This window comes from Maniola jurtina, chromosome 1 (genome assembly GCF_905333055.1).
Source record: "Maniola jurtina chromosome 1, ilManJurt1.1, whole genome shotgun sequence".
In the NCBI taxonomy this organism is placed as follows: Eukaryota; Metazoa; Arthropoda; class Insecta; order Lepidoptera; family Nymphalidae; genus Maniola; species Maniola jurtina.
The window spans coordinates 4110252-4131263 of NC_060029.1; the positions used below are offsets into that span (position 1 = coordinate 4110252).

Sequence of the window (21012 nt, forward strand, 5' to 3'; positions counted from 1 at the left end):
CTAGTACAGAAGAATTAGGTACAATGTTATTAATGGTTAATATTTGTGAAGGTATGGTTTGTAATCTTTCGATTTTTTATGTGCTTCTCTTTCTGCTTTTAATTGTTTTTGTAATTTCTAATTGTTACAACCTACGGGGGTGACATAGTCATCTTTGACCAACCCTCGTGAGGCGTAAAATAGCTTAATAAGTAGGTATGTAACGAGATAAGTAGATACGACACGGCAAAATATGGACGGTTATTTTTATGTCGTCTGCGGAGGCCCTTATGGTCACAGTGTCGGGTGACATCGAGATCGTTAACGATAGAAAAATATTCAAGGCAATATATATTTTTAGGAGGTCGGATTATTATACCACGCTACGACTCTACTTAAAGTTAAGTACTTTACAAATGCTCAAATATCATTAGGTAAAGGTTTTCAGCAATCTGTATATGTAAATATCTGTAATTAAATTAGTAACTATAATATTATAATCGTGCAAAGAAAAACACCACTTTACGGACAAGGGAAGGGACTTTGGCTTATATAAAATAAATTATGAAGTCGATACGAGAAAATTACCCTGACTCATGACTAAATAACATATATTCCTTCCATTCTAAGAACTACGAAGCTAATTGCCAAGGTTCCTGGTTCTTCTCGATAGAAAGTGCATTCCGCACTAGTGGTAGATTCACTTTACGATTCAAAAGCACTTGTAAAAGTTTGCTTGAAGCCTTCAAAGGAAAAGCTTTTCTATTTTATTGTATTCTAATGATTGATGAATTTCAGTCATCGCAGTCTATTATCGTTCACCTATTCGCTTGCCTTTAGACAAGTTTAAAATCGAAGATTATGTAAGTGATAAAAAAGCATGGTTTGGACTCACTCCAGCAATGCGCGGGGCTGCATTAGATTGTATAGGTATTAATATGGCATATTATTGTAAATTCAACACTTGAAAAGAGCAACCGCCGAGTTTCTTGCAGGTTCTTCTCGGTAGGAACGGCATTCCGAACCAGTGGTAAATTATTTCGGCGATTCAAAAGCACTTATAAAATAAAAATATATTCTATTCTATTCTACTTCATCAATGAGTTAGGAATGTATCTATTTCCTATGTACTAGATACATAGGTATAGAGAGTGCCAGTCTAGAGATAGGTTGAGTTTTCTCAGAGAATCAACCTCGATACCTAGTATTTATTACGTTTTGACGCGGAGTTTTTACACTAATTTCCCACGGATAGAATGGTAATTGAACGATTGTAGAGATAATATAAATGAGTAAAACATAAATGGGAGCCTTGTTAACATCAGCGACATTGAATTAGGTAATACAATATTCATAACTAAACATGCGGCTCCAGATCTATAGTTGTAACGCTTAGAACTGCTTTTGAAACTTTACTTTCTTAGGTTAGGTACTTATAAATACCCTATAAGCCGAACAACGTATGAGAAAGAAAAGAAATTTTCTCACGCACGTTACTTAAAAAGTAAAGGTCACGGTCGCTTGGTACGACCGCGGTGTTTTCTCTACGGCGGAGTTAGGAAACACGGCGGGTCTAGATTCCTAAACTGGAAGGCTGCATCCGGGCCGCAGGGATCAGGTTACGCGGGGGCGTGCGAATGTCAAGGAACTCCATCCGCGCTGCGTCACTCAGTCGCAGCCGACATGTCTGCGCGCGCGCTCCTCTGCGCCGGCCGCCTCGCGCTCGCCTCCACCGCGCTCGTCGCCGTCGCAACCTCCTCGATACTCCTAAGTAAGTGCTATCGCAGTACTTGATTGTATTTCTAGCAGAGATGCCCTGCACCGTACAGCTCAAATTATATTTCTATCCGGTTCAATTATGTTTGGTAATTTGTGAGAAGGCAAAAAAGATGTACCAGGATATACGATTTTTGTGGTGAATCTGTTCAATAATATAACTAAACACACTGTGAAATAAAAATATAAAAATGAATGTCATTTGCAGGTGGGAACGATATTACGTGCAGTAAGGATGGGCTCCACGCCGACTTCGATACCGAGTGCCAAGAATACGTCCGCTGCTCGTCGGGGATAGTGAGAGGACGCTACGCGTGTCCCGCGGGGCGCGTATTCAGCGACGTAGCCGGAGCTTGCGTCCCGCGTCATAGCTATCCCTGTGCCCAACGCATCTGTGCTACCGGAGATACTTTGGCCTACGCTACGCCTGGGACTGCGTGCCGTCATTACTACCGCTGTGAAAATGGCACCGCTGTCGACCACGCTTGCCCCTCGGGCTCGTGGTTCGACCTAGCTAGACAAGCGTGCTCGCGTGGTGCGGGGACCTGCTACGAGCCTGTATGTGCGGGACTACCCGATGGCAAATATCCGGACTCTTCGCACGAGTGCCGGCGTACTCTGCAGTGTCGCGGGGCAGAGCTGCGCGCCGTGGTGTCGTGCGTCGGAGTATGCGTGAGCACGTGCCCGCCACCCCGCTCCACTGCTGTTCCTCTCCCTGCTGGAGACGCAGACTTCTGCTCGGACGAGGCGTGCTCCTCGCTGTGCCAGCACACCCCGGACGGCGCTTACGCAGATCGTTCGACAGGCTGCCGGGAATACTTCGTATGTGAATCACATCGCGTTATCAGACGTGGCGTTTGTGAAGCGGGCCTGCTATTCTCGGGAAGCGGCTGCGAGTCGGCGGAGGGAGCTTACTGCCCACCGCCCGCACGAAGTCCCTGCTTCAATCGACAAGACGGGCTCTATAGAGACTGGAAGGACTGTTCTTCTTGGTTCGAATGTCGTCGCGAGAGAGTGACCGCCCGGGGTGTGTGCGAATTAGGTTTCGTGTTTGACGGCGTCGGGTGCGTTCCTAAGAAGTCTTACTACTGCGAAGGTCCCGACCCGGCTGCAGAATGCGAGGGTATGCCGAGCGGAACTTATCAGGACCTCGATTCGAATTGCACACGATATTTCCATTGCGAGGGCACTCTGCGCACGAGTTTGGCGTGCCCGGTCGGACAAGTTTTCGATGGTGCGAGGTGTACGCCGGCTTTTCAATACCTTTGCCCGAGTTTGGACCGGGATTCGTGCTACGGGCGAGTAGATGGTCGCTATAGAGCGGTGGACGCAGGCTGTCGCGGGTTCTACGCGTGCATCAATGGAAAGAAAGCAGTGTACGCGTGTCCTTCGAGGCGAGTGTTCGACGGTGACGTGTGCGTCCCGGCACACCCGGCGGTCTGTCCGCAAGAAGACTACAGCTGCTCCGGACTCTCGGACGGCTACCATGCGGAGCTGAAGTCCAATTGCCACAGGTACAAAGCCAATAATAAATTATTATTTACTAACCTTTTTAAAAATAAATTTATTTCGTCTACCTAACTTAAACTAACCTATGAATTGTGACTATTTTGGTTTCTTAAAAAAGATACTTGGTCTAGATTGGCATTATAATGCAAAGATAACTTGTAGCCATGTAGGTAGTAGGATCGTCCTACTAATATTATAAAGAGGAAAGATTTGTTCAATCGAAAAACTCTGAAAGTACTGAATAGATTTTAATAATTCTTTCACCATTATAAAGCTACATACTTTATCCAGAAGTAACAAGCTATAAATCTACACTAATATTATATTGAGGTAAACTTTGTAAGTTTGTTTGTAGGAAGTAATCTGCAGAACCGATATTAAAAAAATCTTTCAACAATAGAAAGCTACATTCTTCCTGAGTGACATAGGCTATATTATGTTATTTTAAAGCACCCGTGCGAAGCCGGGGCGAGTCGCTAGTTATAGAAAAGGCTAGTATAAAATAAAGTTATGTTTTCTACAGATACTTTTACTGCGAGGGCGGCGACAAACTAGCAACACTCTCCTGCCTGGCAGGCAAGATATTCGACGGTCATGCGTGTGTGGAGCCCACGCGCCACGTATGCGGAGCTCCACGACGGGACATCATAGAACACGGCGGGAGATATTGCGAAAGAGACGGCTTCTTCGTCCAACAGGGCACTGAGTGCAAGCATTACTACTTCTGCGTGTCCGGCGTGAGAACATTCCTTACCTGTCCTCCAAAACAGGTGTTCAACGGCCAAGTGTGCGTGCGCAAAGACCAGTACACATGCCCAGGCTGAATGTGAACTAACGGACGCTGATTTAAACGCTCAAGCCGGTCGCACCGGCGTTGACACTGCCCTTAGTACGAATCTCGTGGTTGTTTTACGAGTGAAATGGACCCAAACTTTCTTTTTTACTGCGACATAGCCAAAAGGAAGGATTATGACTTTAGCAGTCTATGTAGGTCACCGTAGTGCCGAAACTACTGAGCCGATTTTGATTGAATCGATTCGTTTTATGGTCCGGGTGACATAGGCTATATTTTATTTATAACATTTTATAGAAACTATGTTAAGCATTTTTTATGAGGAGTTACTACCTACTTTATCGGGTTTTAGTTTTGACTTTATTTTAACGTCGTAAATTCTCAACCAATTTTTGTTTCACATAGCATGTAATGAACAGTTAGTGGGACTAAAGGATCTAGTTATCGAATTATAGTTAGACATCGAATTTCAAAACTTGTACTAAGGGTACTGCATGATTCATGAACCGAGAAGGACACTGAGGAGACACGATGTACCTGACTGTAAAGGCTGACCATGTCAATGACATTTGTATAAGCTGCTCTATTAATAAACGTGGAATAGTTTTTGTTTGAACGGCTTGTCAATTTTAAATGTAGGTATAAAACTCCTTAGTACCTCCGTAAGGAGTTTGTAGAGACCGATATTGATCGACGATCGGACACAGAATCAATGGTTTTCACATAGCTATCAAGGCAGACTTAGTCACACCATAAAGGTTTGTTTTTTACCATTTTGGTATGGAACTCCAAAGTTACTATACAACAAGAAACCTATAGATAACTTAATAAAATAATACGGAGCCTGCTAAATCTATACCGTATTCTACGTTTATTAATAAGATGAATTTTATTAGGCAATTATTTTAGTATTTATTAATTGTAGAATAATGTAAATAGTTCACTGCCCTTTTAAATATTTATATGCTGCACTTTCATTAAAGTACCTCATTAAATAAAAAAGCAAGTTTAATTTATTCATTTTATTGGCATAAAAACTTTAAGCGACCTATGTAGATGACATACAGCTAATAATTACACAGTGACTTTTATCTTACAGTGTTAATTTACAAACACAATATTAAGCTCCGTGAATAAAAAAATATTTTATCTTTAACATAAAAGTATTTTTTTTTAATATATCTTTTATCCGAACCATAGATAATAACAAAATAGAATACCTTAGAAATATTAATTAGGTAGGTACTATTCATTAAATTAATATAGTCCGTCAAATTCATTAAAGTGCAATCTCTGATTGTAAAGGACATTTTATACTTACATGGTTGATTTGATGCGAATTTGACGAACTATACCTACAAGGTTATAATAAAGTAGCTTAGGTACTCTCATGCCATGGATGGTGAAAACCAACAATTTCTGTTTAAAATATAAAAATAATTCTAAATGGAAATATTTTTTTAGACTCCACGTGAATGTTCTACTTACATGTAGCAAGTAGCAACGCAGAGTTTTTGGTATTGATTCTTGATTTTATGTTGGAAAATAAACAAGCTCAATAACAAAAAAAAAATTTGGTACCTACCACACCCTTGCAACTTAAAATACTTAAAAAAATCTTTGTTTTAATAATATCAAATATTCACCGCTCAGAACATTTCTGTATTTTAGAAATAACCCTGTAGGTATAACATAACTCAAGAATTAATTTTAAATAATAATAATAGTCAAACTGCGATTGAGACTAGTCCAGCCAAGACTATTAGATTCACAAATCGTATATCTAAAAATATATGTTTGGCAACGAATCAAAAAGCCTTTAATATTTTATACATTTACCTATATTCAATAAACGCTATTTTTAATTATTCCAAATTTTTATCTACAAGTTAATTTTATTCTTTTCTTCGCTAAGGCTTCTTATCCATTATAACAAAACGGGGCGGAGGTAATTCATTAGACCAACCGATCAGATTATTGATAGACGTAACTAAACGTAGATAACGTCTCTCAATATAATTTGGTTGGTACGTTTCTAATCTTCTCCGCTCCGGTGGATAGGTAGCCTTAATCTCAATAAAAAATTCGAATAGGTATTGAAAGACAGTAAAGCCATGCGCATATCACAACGGGCAGTATTGCGAAAAGTCGCCGACTATTCGTTTCATACGAACTTAATTGTTGAAAATATGTTCGATGCATATGCGAACTGCCGGAATGTACGCAAGTCTTTGCGTGTTACCACATCCATTCGACGACGTCCATCGATGTCCTCGATCGAAACAAATCAAATCAAATCAATTTTATTTGCTTAAATGCAGGTTAAAATAGTTATTACAAATTCGTTTTGGTATCACCACATTTGCCATGGAATGGCGTGCAAATTACGTACGTGCGTGAAAAGTCCATATTACCTACTCAATTTTAAATCAAAAAATTCCTTAAGCTCATAAAAATTGTCCATGTTAAGCCATTTAAACAGTCCAGTTTTGAATCTATTTAAAGGCAATAATTTGATGTTATTAGGGATTTTGTTAAATATTTTAATACACAACATAACACAATTTTTACAAAATACTAAGTCCTAGGTATATAGTTCAAAACTAAACGATCAGGATTTCTATTGCTACGAGTATGATCATAATATGTATTGCTTGCAATTGTAAATAATGTCTTGTGTTTTTTAACGAAGCAACAGATTTCAAATATAAACAAGGAAACGGTAGTAATTTTAACTTTTTAAATAATGGTCTGCAACTGGCCAGAGGTGCAGCGCCGCACATAGCACGTATACATTTTTTTTGGGTGATGAAGGCTCTATTCACATCAGTGCCATTTCCCCAAAAAATCACGCCATACCTAAGAATTGATACAACGTACTACCGATCGACGGCATTGATCTACATCGATCGCGTAGATGTGGCAACAGCCTTTGTTCGTCATAAGTACTACACGTGACGTCAATAAATGTACTTCTTTGAATAATTAGGAATGTTTTGAAGCATTACCAATATCCACATTTTCAACATTGTGAACTTGTTACAATAATAATTCGTAATTTCACTAGACTTTCAGCGTCCTGCGTGATCCCGCACATACCAGGGACTAAGAATTCTCAGCCATGCAAATACCGTGATTTAAATTTTATTGAAAACGGACTTATCTGTAGAGTTCTATCATAGCTATAATTTGCGTCGCTCAATTCGAAGATATATAATGTTTTAACTTATGATTCCAACTTATGATTATATCTTTGAATGAAGCGACTCATAATTAAAATAGAACTTCACAGTTCGTTTAGTCATCAATTTTAGGATTTTTCCGACATTCATCGGTTGATTTTACTTCGTAGTGTTTCGACGTTCGATGTTCTATCAACGTTGATGAGTTTTCAAAGTTCGTACTAACCCTACAAACCAATCCATAGCCTTCCGTCTTAATGTGTGCAAGACTTAAAAGTAACATTCATTGCGTCAGGTTAGATCGAGCATACAGACAAGTATCCGGGTGTGCTGCTATAGATCTATTTTAGATATACAATTTTTTAGACGAACTTAATTAATCAGTTGGTCCACACCGGACATAAGTTTTGTATAAATAGTTTTACCTACTATAATTAAATATACTTTATACACTCATTAGTTATACCAATAATAAGTTCAATACCCAAGCGATTTACATCAAGTTTTCACTGTACATAATATATTTTCATAGAATTTGAAAAAATGATATATTTAACTGACTTCAAAAAAACTTTAGAAAATGTAGGTATAATTTTTACAGACAGGAAATCAAATATTTTTATGTTCACGACAGCAAATTGTTTAATTAATATTAAAAGACTAAATGAAAAATGCGACAACCTTTAAAGAATCATTTGGTTGAATTATGAATATTATATGACGTTATTTTAATTACTTGATATTAAAGGATTTATTAGCAAATACATATAATCAAATATTACTTAATACATATTTAACAGAAATATTACAATAGATCAACTCCCAAGCTCAGCCGCGCAGTGCAATAACGTCACAAGTATAAATTGCAATAGTGTCACAACTCACAGCACGAGCTCGAAGAATTGCTCTAGATTATGAAGTCGGTTAAAAACGACGATACATATGGTCTTGCAAGAACCAAGATCGCTGAGGCTGAGTCGATCTAAAAACCTTTGGATATCATTCTTAACTGGAGTCAGGTGTTAAGAAACCGTAAGAATACACCTAAATGGACCTCAAAAAAACCTAGGAGTAAAGGGAGTTCAAGTTAATCTTAATCTATGGACAGTGAGTAGGAGGCTTCTAGCTGCCAAAGTACGTAGTCGGTGGCCAGCTAAGGGTCTAAGGGTGAGATCTACCTATAGAGCGCGCTCTGCCTTTGCTTAGACTTAAGACAGAGTTAAAACGAGACAGAGCTATATCTCTCACATAAATCTGTCTCGTTTTAACTCAATCTTAAGTCCGAGCAAAGTCAAAGTGCGCTTTATAGATTTCAGCCTAAGTTACTCTGTGAGCCTTGGTTGCCCGTTTGAGATTTACGGGAAATTCTGGGGCACGAACTGGAGTAGGGTACTTCTAATGAAGCTCTGATTTCTTCTGATTTCCTATGTGGCGGGGGCTGACGCATGCGAGTGCTATGAAGACCAAGAGAACGCTATGCAAACTCCTCGTCCAGTTAATTTGTATAGATACCCTTTTTTGTCAAAGGAGTGTAGGACCAAAAATAACCCACCATATTAAACGTTGACAATTGAACGTTGATGAAGTTAGACACATTTAAACTACGCATAATTTTTGTACGTACTTGAGACATTACTGCAACCGGTTGGGCAAAAATAGATTGTACGTCGAATTCTTTACAAAAGTTTAATACCAAAAACATTAAATTTTCGGCTTACCGCATTGAGCCCATAATTTTTGATATATTTTATTAAAATAAATTAAATAAAAAACACATTACATTTCAAGGCTTATATATTCATCTATATTAGTGCAAAATTTCAGTGTTATCATTTGTAATAAAAAAGTTATCGATTTTTGATCCGAAACAGACCTCGATTTTCCATAGTGCACCACCCAGTTTCATAGTGCAAGGCCGCAACTAATTGATTTATAACGTATTTTATATGTTAAAAATAATCTTAAATCACAAACATATAATAATCGTTGTAACAGGTTAAATTGCAAGTATGTATGACTATGCTTTTTGCTTTAGAATAAAAAAAAATTATTACTGACTGAAAAACATAATTATTTTTCGAGTTACAGAAAAGTGATCCAAAAAGCGTCGATCCAAAAGCCAGACGAGTTTAATTTGCGTTTCCTGTCTCTAACTTTAATTTATTGTGGTAGGTAGTAAATACAAAAATGGAGCAATGGTCAGATAAAACTATTTGATATAACTAGGTATCTGTTTTCGATTGATCAATTTTAATAGCTGCAGAACTCTGAATCGAAGTGAAGCGCAGTTGGCAGTGGGATCAACGCGAGTTGAATTTGTTACGTATGCAGTACAAAAATCTAAGATAGCGTCACTGAATATCAGCTTGGTCATTGTTTTTATTCCCTTCCAGCCTAATTTGACGTACAATTAATAAACTGCTATGTAAATGATAAACTAAAAGAAAAAAATAATTTCTTAAGGAAAATTCATACATAATTTAGGTATGTATGTATAAAGGTATAAACCTATGGTTAGTGGTGAAACAATTTTCACACACTATTTTACTTTGTTCTTTGATAAACATTAAAATAAAAACAAGCAAATCCTTATACGTAAATAAGTAAGTATAGTCTTCTTTTAATATTTTAAAGAGACCACAATTTTTTTGGTCTGATATACCTACGTGTCCCGGACACGGGTTAAATAGCATTTTATGAACACACAATTATTTAATAATAAATTATTTCATCCACGCTTTAGTTACCTGTACCGAATTAGTTTGTTTTTACATGAATTTTTGAAATGGTTGTAGTTAAGTATTTTAGTCTAATATTTCATTAAGTGTACCGTTTACTTTTAGCAAATATTTATTTTTTCACAGCATCAATTTACAGACTTGTAAACAATGATTTATTGGTGATCTACTTTATAGGTGGTTTACATTAGTGACCTGGGGCCCGACTACCACCGCTTAAAGTATTGATGTTTAAATATTGTTTTGACAGTTTCATACAAGTTTTATATGAAAATGTCAAAACAATATTAAAACATTACTCTTTAAACAATGGTAGTAAGGCCCCTATTTGTAAAGATATTAAAACCAGGCCAAAGTTTGACAGCTACAATGTGACGGACATTGCGTCCTCTGATTGACCTATGCACTAATCCACGGAACTAAGTTAGTAGGAATAGGGCTCTCTCTGTTACGTAGCCCCATACAAATGACAGCGACAAAATCCCAATGGGCGTTAACCATTTTGAGTCGCCAACCAATCACAAACGAAACCATGTTTTCGAATTGAATTCCGAATGATTTTTGAAAACATATTTGTCTTTGGTTGGTGACTCAACATGGTTGACACCCACTGAAATTTTCGTCTCTGTCATTTGTATGGGAGCATTAGAGAGAGCCCTAACTTCTTTCCGTGGATAAGTATGAGTAAAAAAGCGACAATCACAGCTTCCCGCCATTTTATCACAGTGGCACCGCTATTAGCACAGCCATACTAGCGTAAATATTCTGATCTTATCGTCAGGGGAGCGAGCAGCACTGATATCCCTTGTCCCGCTCAATTGACTTCGCTCAGACCTTAGCCCTACCGATACCCACATATACAAATCGTGTGCACACAGACAGACAGACAGTATAATAGGTCATTAGATTGATTCGCTTGTATGGAGTATCGGGTGTGTGGTTGTAACAAGCATACCATACTTCTTCTTGTCTTTTATCCCACGATACGTTCAGTCGATAATCACGGTTCTGATAGCAATGTGATAAGGCGAGATGCTTAGCCTCGATTGAAACTGTCAAACTTCTTTTTTTTGCAGGTTCAAGACTGTTTTCTTTGCAGGTTTGGAAAGTATACTCTGTACAGTGTACACGAATTAAGCAATTACAACCATTTTAACAAGGGAATTTTGCGTCTATAAAAACAAGGTTTCTAAGACAATAATATATTTTTTTTTCAATATACGATTAATATTTACTGTAACAACTACACTAGAAAGTTACGCACAACTAGTTTCCAAGACCTCTTTATAAATTATTATCTTGAAAGATTCAGTCTTACTTTAAGATGAAAAAAATAACTAAATGTTACCAAAAAAACATTCGTTGGACCTTTTAACTTTACATTATATTATGAATGTAAACAGTGACAAATATAATTATGAAAAACATCAACATTACAAGAATTACCTACATGACATTCAATAAGGCGAAAAAATGGGTATATTTTATTCGATTCACATTCAATTTTTCATCGATCACGATCGCTAGGACGTAAGGCAATAACACACTTACAGAGTGGAATGGAGCAAACTGAACTCGGATTTGACATATTTTGATTTATAGCCTAGCGCTTGGCTGCAATCAGACCTGGTGGCAAGTGATGATGCAGCCTAAGATGGAGCGCGCTTGCTTATAAGATGTGGCGGCGGCGTGCCAGGTGTCAATAAGAGATTTTAGTCTCTTTTTTAAAATAAAAATAGCGAGCAAACGAACAGGCGATTCACCTGATGTTAAGTGATTACCGCCGCCCATGAACATTTGCAATACCAGAGGAACCGCAAAGCGTTGCCAGCCTTTCAGGAATTTATTGATCCGCCCCTTGAACAACACCATGTTGTAACTCCTCCGTATTTTTTTTTTTTCATTAAACCCAAGTAAAGCTGAGTTCAAGTTGCTCAAATCTACTCCGTTAGTATGCGGCGCGCATTATCTATGTTATAGTATTAAAAACCCTACGTATATGACAACACAGTGGCAAAAATGCGTGCACGCATTCCACACCTTAGTGGTTCGTATCAGAAACGTTAAGCAAAATCATTTCGCACGTCTTGGATTAGATGTCGACCACATATACCAGTTAATGTGTCTACGAACTATGGTATGTGTGAATGGAACTTCATATTTTCAGACAATTTTGCATCCAGCAACATTTTTGCAGCTGTGATTGTGGCACGTCAGAAAAGACTCTAAAGCCTAGACAAGTAGTACCTATATGCCATAACGTAGATCTGCATTGTAAGCTCTCAGTACATTAAGTCCAGCGTAAAATAGTTCAGTTTGACAAAACAGAAAATTTATTTACCTATTTCAACAATCTTTTTCCTCCTCAAAAACAGGTCATCCTCTTTATAGACAAAATATAAATTTCTATCTAAAACTAAACTAGTGACGTTTATTCATAATTATAATAAATAAAAAATGCTTAACACATTTGGGAAAAATCTTACATATTAAGAAAAATACTCAAAAGAAAAAGAAGACATATTTGAAATTTTGAAATAGACACAAAACATTTATTAGTATCAACAATACTTATGCTTTTTTTAATGTTAATTAAACTACATACAAATGAATGGCTAGATATTAAAGATTTTTTATACACAATAATATAATTAAATGACAAATTAGTTTCATTTCAGACAATGAAGCAATTCTAAATAACGCTCAAAACATTGACGAAAAATATTTTTTATATTTTTAAATAATTAAAGTTAAAGTAACTTTATAGTTACTTGCACTAAATAAGTAATATAGTAAAATAAATCTTTTTAACTTAAAAATAAATAATGTTTTCGTACATATCTATAACATTATCCTTCCTTTTTTTTCGATTTTTATACACAGAATAAACATTCAGTATAGATCAATCGTTGACGGACAGATTCGTATTAACACGTAGAGTGGTTAGTGGAATCTCGACTTTGCGTAAGTCGCGATAAGGTCGTTAGTCGCAGCTACTGTTCGCTGGTGCCCGGCTTCGGCGCAGGCGCGAGCAGCACACTGATGTCCCACACCTTGTTTTTAAATCAATTAGAAGATGATAACAACTTCAAGGAATTTTCACACAAAGAAAACTACTGGGGTCAGATCGGCCCGACAGAAGCGAAGCTCTACGCGTTTCATTTTTTTCAAGGCACTGACAATAAGATTTCAACGACACGTTCGGTCGTTCGTTTTACTTTCTACGCAATACTCAAAATGTCGACCATAAATCAGTTGTTCTGTTTAGCGGCCATATTGGTCACATTAAAACATAATACCGAATACATGCGGCATGTGTAATATCTGTTTGTAGGTGGATTACAAGCAATATTTTACCACACTTGTGCGGTAATAGTCAACTTATTATGGATTTAAAAGGGTGAAATAAAAGCCACATTACAGGCGAATGTATTGACAAGTGTCAATTAAAAATTTATAACACCCCCGACAAGTGAAGATTATAGTAACTAGAACATAGCTGATAACTTTCAAACGGCTGAACCGATTTTCATGGATTATAGCTAAGAAAACTCTCGATCAAGCCACCTTTCAAACAAAAAAAAACTAAATTAAAATCGGTTCATTAGTTTAGGAGCTACGATGCCACAGACAGATACACACGTCAAACTTATAACACCTCTCTTTTTGGGTTGGGGGTTAAAAAATGACAAATTACCTTAATAACGCGATCCTTGCCCGCGGTACACATGCGGCCTGTAGCCTCGTCCACGAAAAGGGACGCGACCGCGTGCTTCATATCGTGAAACGACGCTAGCGACTCGCGGCTGAAACACCAATCGAAGAATGAAGGGTTTGCATACGAAACCTGAGTGTAAGCTGTAACTGTATAGTATCAGTTATAAGGACACTAGAACTATAGTCATATAAATATCACACTAACAATATTTACCAGCAGGATGTATATTCTGCTTTGAAGAATGAAACAAAACGAAAACTTATACTATTTTTACATAATATTATTCTATGGACATTGGACATACATCAAAATAAAAAGGATACTTCACTAGATCCGTCGCTAAACGAAATTCGTATCTATAGAATAGAATAAAAAGCAAACTTCAAAGTAAAATTATTCAAGTAAACTTTCACAAGGCTTTTGAATCGTCAAAATAATTTAACATTTGTTTGGACTACCGTTCTTACCGAGAAAAACCAGCAAGAAACTTGGCGGTTGCTCCTGGTCTGTGCGCAACTCCTTATACAAATATGTAGTACTAAATATAATACTAGTAACTTCTGATCGAGAGGATTCTCGTATTTGGATCAGATTCGGACCAGATGCAATGCGTAAAGAGTAGGCTCTTTAAAGAGCTTTACTTTAAAAGTTGGTCACATACGGTTCATGGCGTAAGGTGTCGTAGCAGGCGGCGCACACTCGCTGCGGGAACTCGAAGCCCATGACCGGCAGAGGCAGGCGATGCGGCGAGCACGCTCCGCACACCGCGGCGCCGCACCAGCGACAGTGGTGCTGGCGAAGACCTACGACAGCAGGGCTTTTAGGATCACGGAGAACCCTCATAGGATCACTTGGTTGTCTATCTGTCTGTCTGTCTGTAGCAAGTAGGTAGGTCTTAAAGGGAAAAAACATCACAAAAAAAATTAAAATGTTTCATTCAAACAAATAAATAATAATTAGTATTTTCAAAATAAGATAATTATACCAATTGGTTAGCATATGAAAGGGCTTTATCTGTACATTCTAAAACAGATTTTTATTTTTTTTTACGCATAAAGTTTTTGATTTATCGTGCAAAATGTCGGGAAAACGCCTGATTACGGAACCCTCGGTGCGCGAGTCTGACTCGCGCTTGGCCGGTTTTTTATAGTGGGGAATGGGGATGGTACTTTCCTAGTCAAAGCAGCAATTATTATCAAACATCAAAACGCGCCTAGTAAAATAGTAGTAGGTACTTACAAGAACTTTTATGAAATACAAAGATGTGACGTCAGTAATATTTGACGTACATTTCTAGTTAAATCGATAATTTAAAATGGTCAGCAAACTTAAAACTAATAGTGGACGATGTCACGAATTTTAGAAGACCCTGCAGCGTTGTAAGAGTCGCTTTTATGAGTAATGACAGTAGTTTTTGTAGTTCTCACCGAGCTGCTTCTTCTCCATCATAGCGCGCACGTTCCATATGAACGGCGCGCGACATAGTTGGCACAGGTCGGACTCGCGCCAGGCGGGCGTCTCGCGCCTCTGCACGCCCATCTCCCACACCCCCAGCGCGCCGTCCTCGCCGCACGACACCAGCCGCTGACAACCTCCCACGTACCATAGCCCCGTCACCTTGTTACTGTGAATAAGCAACACAACTTGAAAAAAAATTGACTAGATCACAAAGGGCTCTAATCGGAAGAAACTAATACAAATGTATGTAAGAGATAATTTTCTCTCACCAAGTAAAATTTTTACTTCTTAAATATTTATTTGTTCAACAAGATAGCAAAGTTTACTTTTGTTGCGAATGCCTAGTTTGAACCCCGCGAGTGATTCTAAGTTAGGATCCTGAGTGTAGTGAGGGATTCAAAGGCACAAGAAACAAAAATTCTATCAATCAATTGTGTCATATAGACTCAATAGAATTCAATCTATTGTGTGATATAGACTGCTTTTCACCTCACTAGTTCAAAAAAGGTGCCTTCGCTGTCTAAAACCAGTGAGCAAAAGTTGTTTATGCTCCCTGGATTTAGACAGAAAAGGTGCCTTTTTTGAACTAGTGAGGTGAAAAATAGATTTATTTAGATACACTACTAGTCTGAAAAGAAGCAAAATCATCCTACTCACACAGAGAACTCGACCAATTAATGAAACAAATTAAACTCACCTATGACCTTGTAGTTCATAAGCGGTTCCTTTTTGCCCGCCGATATCCCAAACAATTATAGTCTGGTCGAACGAGCCACTGAACAGCAATTGCGGTATGGGGGCCCAATTTAACACACGTACTGAACTAGAAATCAAAAAATTACGATATTAGTAAATCAGACGACAATATAAATAACTAGCCGATACCCGCAACTTCACCCGCGTGGATTTATGTTTTCGAAATCCCGTGGGAACTCTTTGATTTTCCGGGATAATCTGCATTCCAAATTTCAGCCAAATCGGTCAAGTAGTTTTTGCGTGAAGGAGTAACAAACATACACACACACACATACACACAAACTTTCGCCTTTATAATTTTAGTGTGATAGTGTGAAGTGTGATAGTGTGATTAGAGTGAAGTGTGATACTGTAGGCTGCGGAAATCTGACTAATCTCCTATGTGCCTCCCTCAAGTGGCTCGACACTGGCAAAGTGCATTGTGCTAGTCTGGCTCTACAAAAAGCCACCAAACAAGAAAAGACCTTGAGCAAAAACGGGCATAGTGGCGAAAAATAGGCGCATCGCGGGACACAAGAGGCGGCTGGTCAAACAATTGCGTTCTCCCGCGCGGTTGAAATTCCCTCAGATTCCCTTCGGTGCATACCTAATTGTCTTACTTTATTATATTTTTGTTACATATTAAGAGATTTAGAATGGGCTCCCCATCTAGCTTTTTTTCACATTTTCCTTTTGTAATAAAAAAATATATACATATAATTTCTGTTTTCGACCGATCCGGATGCGACAATTTTATGTAAAAGTTTGAAACACATGCAGTATCGGCTTTCATTTGGGAATTTCATCTATCGCGTGAGGTGACACTATACAAGAGTCACCTTGAATAAAAATATTCAACTAAGTAATTGTTTTTAAACGTTTTCACAGTACAAATTGCTCTTTAATCGATCGTTAATTAAAACACACATGACTCGTAATACAAAGGAAAATGTTTAAAAAAAGAGTCATTCATTGTTAGGGTTCCATTTGTCGTAAAAAGTACAAAGAGGACCCTTATAGAATCACTAAGTTGCCAACATAGCCAGACGGACAAAATCTCAGAAAAATACCTGAGTACGGAACCCTCGGTGCGCGAGTCTGACTCGCATTTCGCCAGTTTTTTTTTTAAAACATTATCACAAACTTAAAAATATAATAGTCAAAACTACTAAAATCACAATAAATAAAACTTGTTGTTCAGCAACCTTTTAGTCAACAAAAACATACCTACATTTTGGTGAGACTCAGAGAGCAGATACCATTTGAAAAAAAATAGCTTACCCAGTGTGTCCCTTTAGCGTAGTGACTAGCGTTGCACCGTTATTATCTAACTAGCCGATGGCCGCGGCTTCGCCCGCGTGGATTTAGGTTTTTCGAAATCCCGTGGAAACTCTTTGATTTTCCAGGATAAAAAGTAGCTTATGTGCTAATCCAGGATATTATCTATCTCCATTCCAAATTTCAGCCAAATCCGTCTGGTAGTTTTTGCGTGAAGGAGTAACAAACATACACAGACACACACACACATACAAACTTTCGGCTTTATAATAAAACTACTAAAATCACAATAAATAAAACTTGTTGTTCAGCAACTTTTTAGTCAACAAAAACATACCTACATTTTGGCCAGACTCAGAGAGCAGATACCATTTGAAAAAAAAAATTGCTTACCCAGTGTGTCCCTTTAGCGTAGTGACTAGCGTTGCACCGTTATTATCTAACTTTAACATCGTTATCAGACCGCTGTAGTCGCCGACGAACGCGTATTTTGACTGTGAATCGAACCTGATTAGAGCTGTTCAGGAAATGTTATTACATACAATGAATTAATAGCTAGGTACTTAGATAATATAAAATATACATTTTAGATTCCAAGAATTGTGGATTTAACACCTTTTATTGCGTAATCGCTAGCTTATGGAAAGTTTCCTATTTTCTTGTAGTGTAATTGATAGATGTAATTATATACTGTAATTATAATTACATACTTAATAATAGCCGCGATTTCATCCACATGGATTTAGAAAAATCCTGTGGTAACTCTTTGATCAAAGTCAAATCATTAATTTCAAAGTACCATTTTCCATTACTAGTTAACATTTTCCATTTTTTCATTGTACACATTTTGATTTTCAATTGCTGAAATTAAGATAATAATGTAATAGCGTAATGGTAATTATTAATTACATAAATAAACTTAAAACTAAAGTTACAAGCCTATGCCAGTCTCCAGAATGCAAATTATCTCTAGCAAACATTGTGAAAACCGAATAAACAAATTGGCTGTGAAAAGGTAACAAACAGACAGACACACTTTCGCATTTATAACATTTTTACATGGCTTAATATGTATTTGTAATTCCAGGCAAATTTGTTTCCGAGAGTAAAAAGTATTCTATTATAATACAAAGATAGAGTCCAATATGCAAGCCATTTTTGTGCCTTTGTTAAAATTGATTGAACAGTTGAGATGTAAAGACAGACAATTTAGAATTTTTCATATTAAGTAATATGCATTACAATGTAATATGCCTTGAGAAAATATAGAATTATAGCTAGAAATACACATGTGGAAACAGATTTTTTTTCTGGCTTCAAGAAATTATGAGGAATAGTAATATTTAGAGATGAAGCCATATCATGAACTCATAATATCTAGACATAAACAACAAAAATGTACATTAGCAGTAATAAAAATAATGTCGCATTGTTAACATAACAACTAGTTTCTGAGTATTTGAACATAAGCAATTTTGTTTTATACATCATACATCCTGGAATTTGTGAGATGCAATTTTGATTTCAGAAAATCAAATAGTTCCCACAGGATTTCTAAGGTTTGGAATACTCTTCCGCGATCAGTGTTTCCTACCAATTACAATCCGGGTATCTTTAAAACAATAGTGAATAGGCACCTTCTAGGTAAACGCGTCCCATCTTAGACCACATCATCACTTTCCATCAGGTGTGATTGTGGTCAAGCGCTTACCTATAGTGAAAAAAAAAAAAAAAACCTAAATCCACAGGGACGATGTTGCAGGCATCATCTAGTATTCACTTTTCTAGTATTTACTTCTTCATGACCTGTCTATTTAACTAATTTTGATGAATAGGTATAGCGATCTTACATCTTGAAGATGGACATTTTAACCTGAAAAATTGCAGGATTTCCCACGTGATTTTTAAAAAACCTATTTACACATGAATGAAGTTGCAAGCATTATGTAGTTATAAATAAAAAGGATACTGTAAAGCAGTGCACCAGGCCTCAAAGGAATAGCCGCCGATCCTCCTTCCAGTTTCACTGCAGTGGTAAGAAAATAGCTTGTCTCGACTAACTGACAGCACCCACTCACAGCTCAAGGAAAACACCACGGCTGTGACTCGGGCAGTGTGCGCCAAGTATTCCCTGGTCTAAAGAAAGATACAAGAACACAGGTACTTATTATAGGCACACAGAATTTGGGTGGAATAGTTTAGCAGGCTTTTCCTCAATAAGTAAATTACAATGACAGAACACAAGGTGTTACTGTACATTTACATATTTGCTATAAATCACATCTCACCTCCTCTAAAATGTCTTAATGTCAATTAACAGCGTGCATACTCCCATATAATCTCATCATTTCGCAAGTCTGGAGAGGAATATGTAAACAAACAGCTTGCATCTTGTTACACTGTTAGTGCAATTGTGTAACCTTAACAAACACATTGCAGAATTAAATAAAAGAAAAAATTGTAATCACTTACAGGGTTTATCCTATTACAGTCTGTGGCAAGTGTGAACTCGGAAATGGTGCCATTTTCTTGCCCTATGAATAGCTGTCTTGTTTCTGGAGTGTAGAACATTGATGTGCATCCGGAGGGCATGTATTGACAAATACTCGGCCAGTATTGGCCAGAATCTCTTTTGAGCCATACTCTGACTGTCCTGTGAGCAAAATTTGACTTGGATAAAGCAAGTATCAGCTTAATAATGTCCCATTGATGATACATGGACAGATGTTTTTTTTTGAATAGAAAAGATAGATAAATATAATTAAGTATATAGCATGACTCTGCAATACATTAAGTTCTTTTATTTTGCTACTCTTACAAACTTCATTTTCTATTGTTTACTGTGACAATTTATACATTTACAACTATGTAAACAAATATGGTAGTATGTTAAAGCAAAATCATTCGGTTTTTACATAGATGTAAGACCAAAACTTGTGGCCAAAGAGACCTGTCTTGCTAAGTGACTGCCTATACTTGTCCAAATTATGGTATGCTTCCATTTGTCATAGGTTTACAGACATGATAATAAAATTTCTCCAAGCCAAATTACTCATTAGTTAAACAAACAATTTACTTGTGATTAGCATTACTCCCGTGTATCTTTAACTGCTTATTTACATAATTGTATGACGAACTAATTACGTTAAGAGTGTAAAATAATAAGAGAAACGCCGTTATACTGACAGCAGTTGCACAAAGAATGACCTCTACAAATACCGATGAAAAGTTAATAAAATTGCACCGTAAATGTCTTGTAATGAGAGGAGTTAATTGAATTGTTTATTACGCTAAATAAAACGCTAATATAGTCCATACTTATCGTCGCAAACACTAATAACTCCGTCTTCGCCAGGGATCACCACCGCCGCGTTCACGTCGTCGGTGCAACCCTCCAATTTATTGAGGAGCGCTGGCTTTTTTGTTGTGGAAAACCTGTCGTTAGGTGTCCTTGGTGCAGGTTTAATTTCAGCAGCCATATTTTACAATTTAAACGGCAAATAAACACTTTATTCGTCACTTCTTTCGGAGAATGAAAAAGAAAACGTCATAATAATTTTGACATTTCAATTTTCAGTGTTGACAAAAATTAACGGTTCGATAAATCCCGATAAATCGATCATAAATCGATACATTAATCATTTTTTTTATTTCAATAATTTAAATCAAATTAATAAAAGTGTTTGAAAATGTATTTGGTAGAAATAGCTGTTGTGTATTCTAACTCCCGGACACGGATCATGGTCATAATCCCGGGAAACTAACGTTCCCGTGGGATTTCTAAAAATAAGTACTAAAACATAAACTTGTCTATGCAACTTGAAAGAGTATTTTTGTCTGCCTTGT

General features: G+C 37.2%; 2 protein-coding genes across 2 annotated transcripts; one reads left to right on the forward strand and one right to left on the reverse strand.

Moving 5' to 3' along the window:
• Positions 1–1615: 1615 nt before the first annotated feature.
• On the forward strand, positions 1616–6889 carry LOC123881095. The gene is made up of 3 exons (XM_045929668.1): positions 1616–1750; positions 1964–3269; positions 3788–6889. The coding sequence occupies exons 1-3, from the start codon at positions 1663–1665 to the stop codon at positions 4086–4088; spliced, it is 1695 nt and encodes a 564-aa protein (XP_045785624.1). The 5' UTR covers positions 1616–1662; the 3' UTR covers positions 4089–6889.
• Positions 5065–20758, reverse strand: LOC123881231 (WD repeat and FYVE domain-containing protein 2). The gene is made up of 9 exons (XM_045929932.1): positions 20485–20758; positions 19639–19819; positions 19136–19302; positions 17560–17673; positions 15851–15976; positions 15123–15319; positions 14357–14498; positions 13675–13783; positions 5065–13030 (listed from the first exon to the last, which is right to left on the reverse strand). Exons 1-9 carry the CDS (start codon positions 20643–20645, stop codon positions 12971–12973), a joined length of 1257 nt encoding a protein of 418 aa, XP_045785888.1. The 5' UTR covers positions 20646–20758; the 3' UTR covers positions 5065–12970.
• Between the last annotated feature and the right edge of the window lie 254 nt (positions 20759–21012).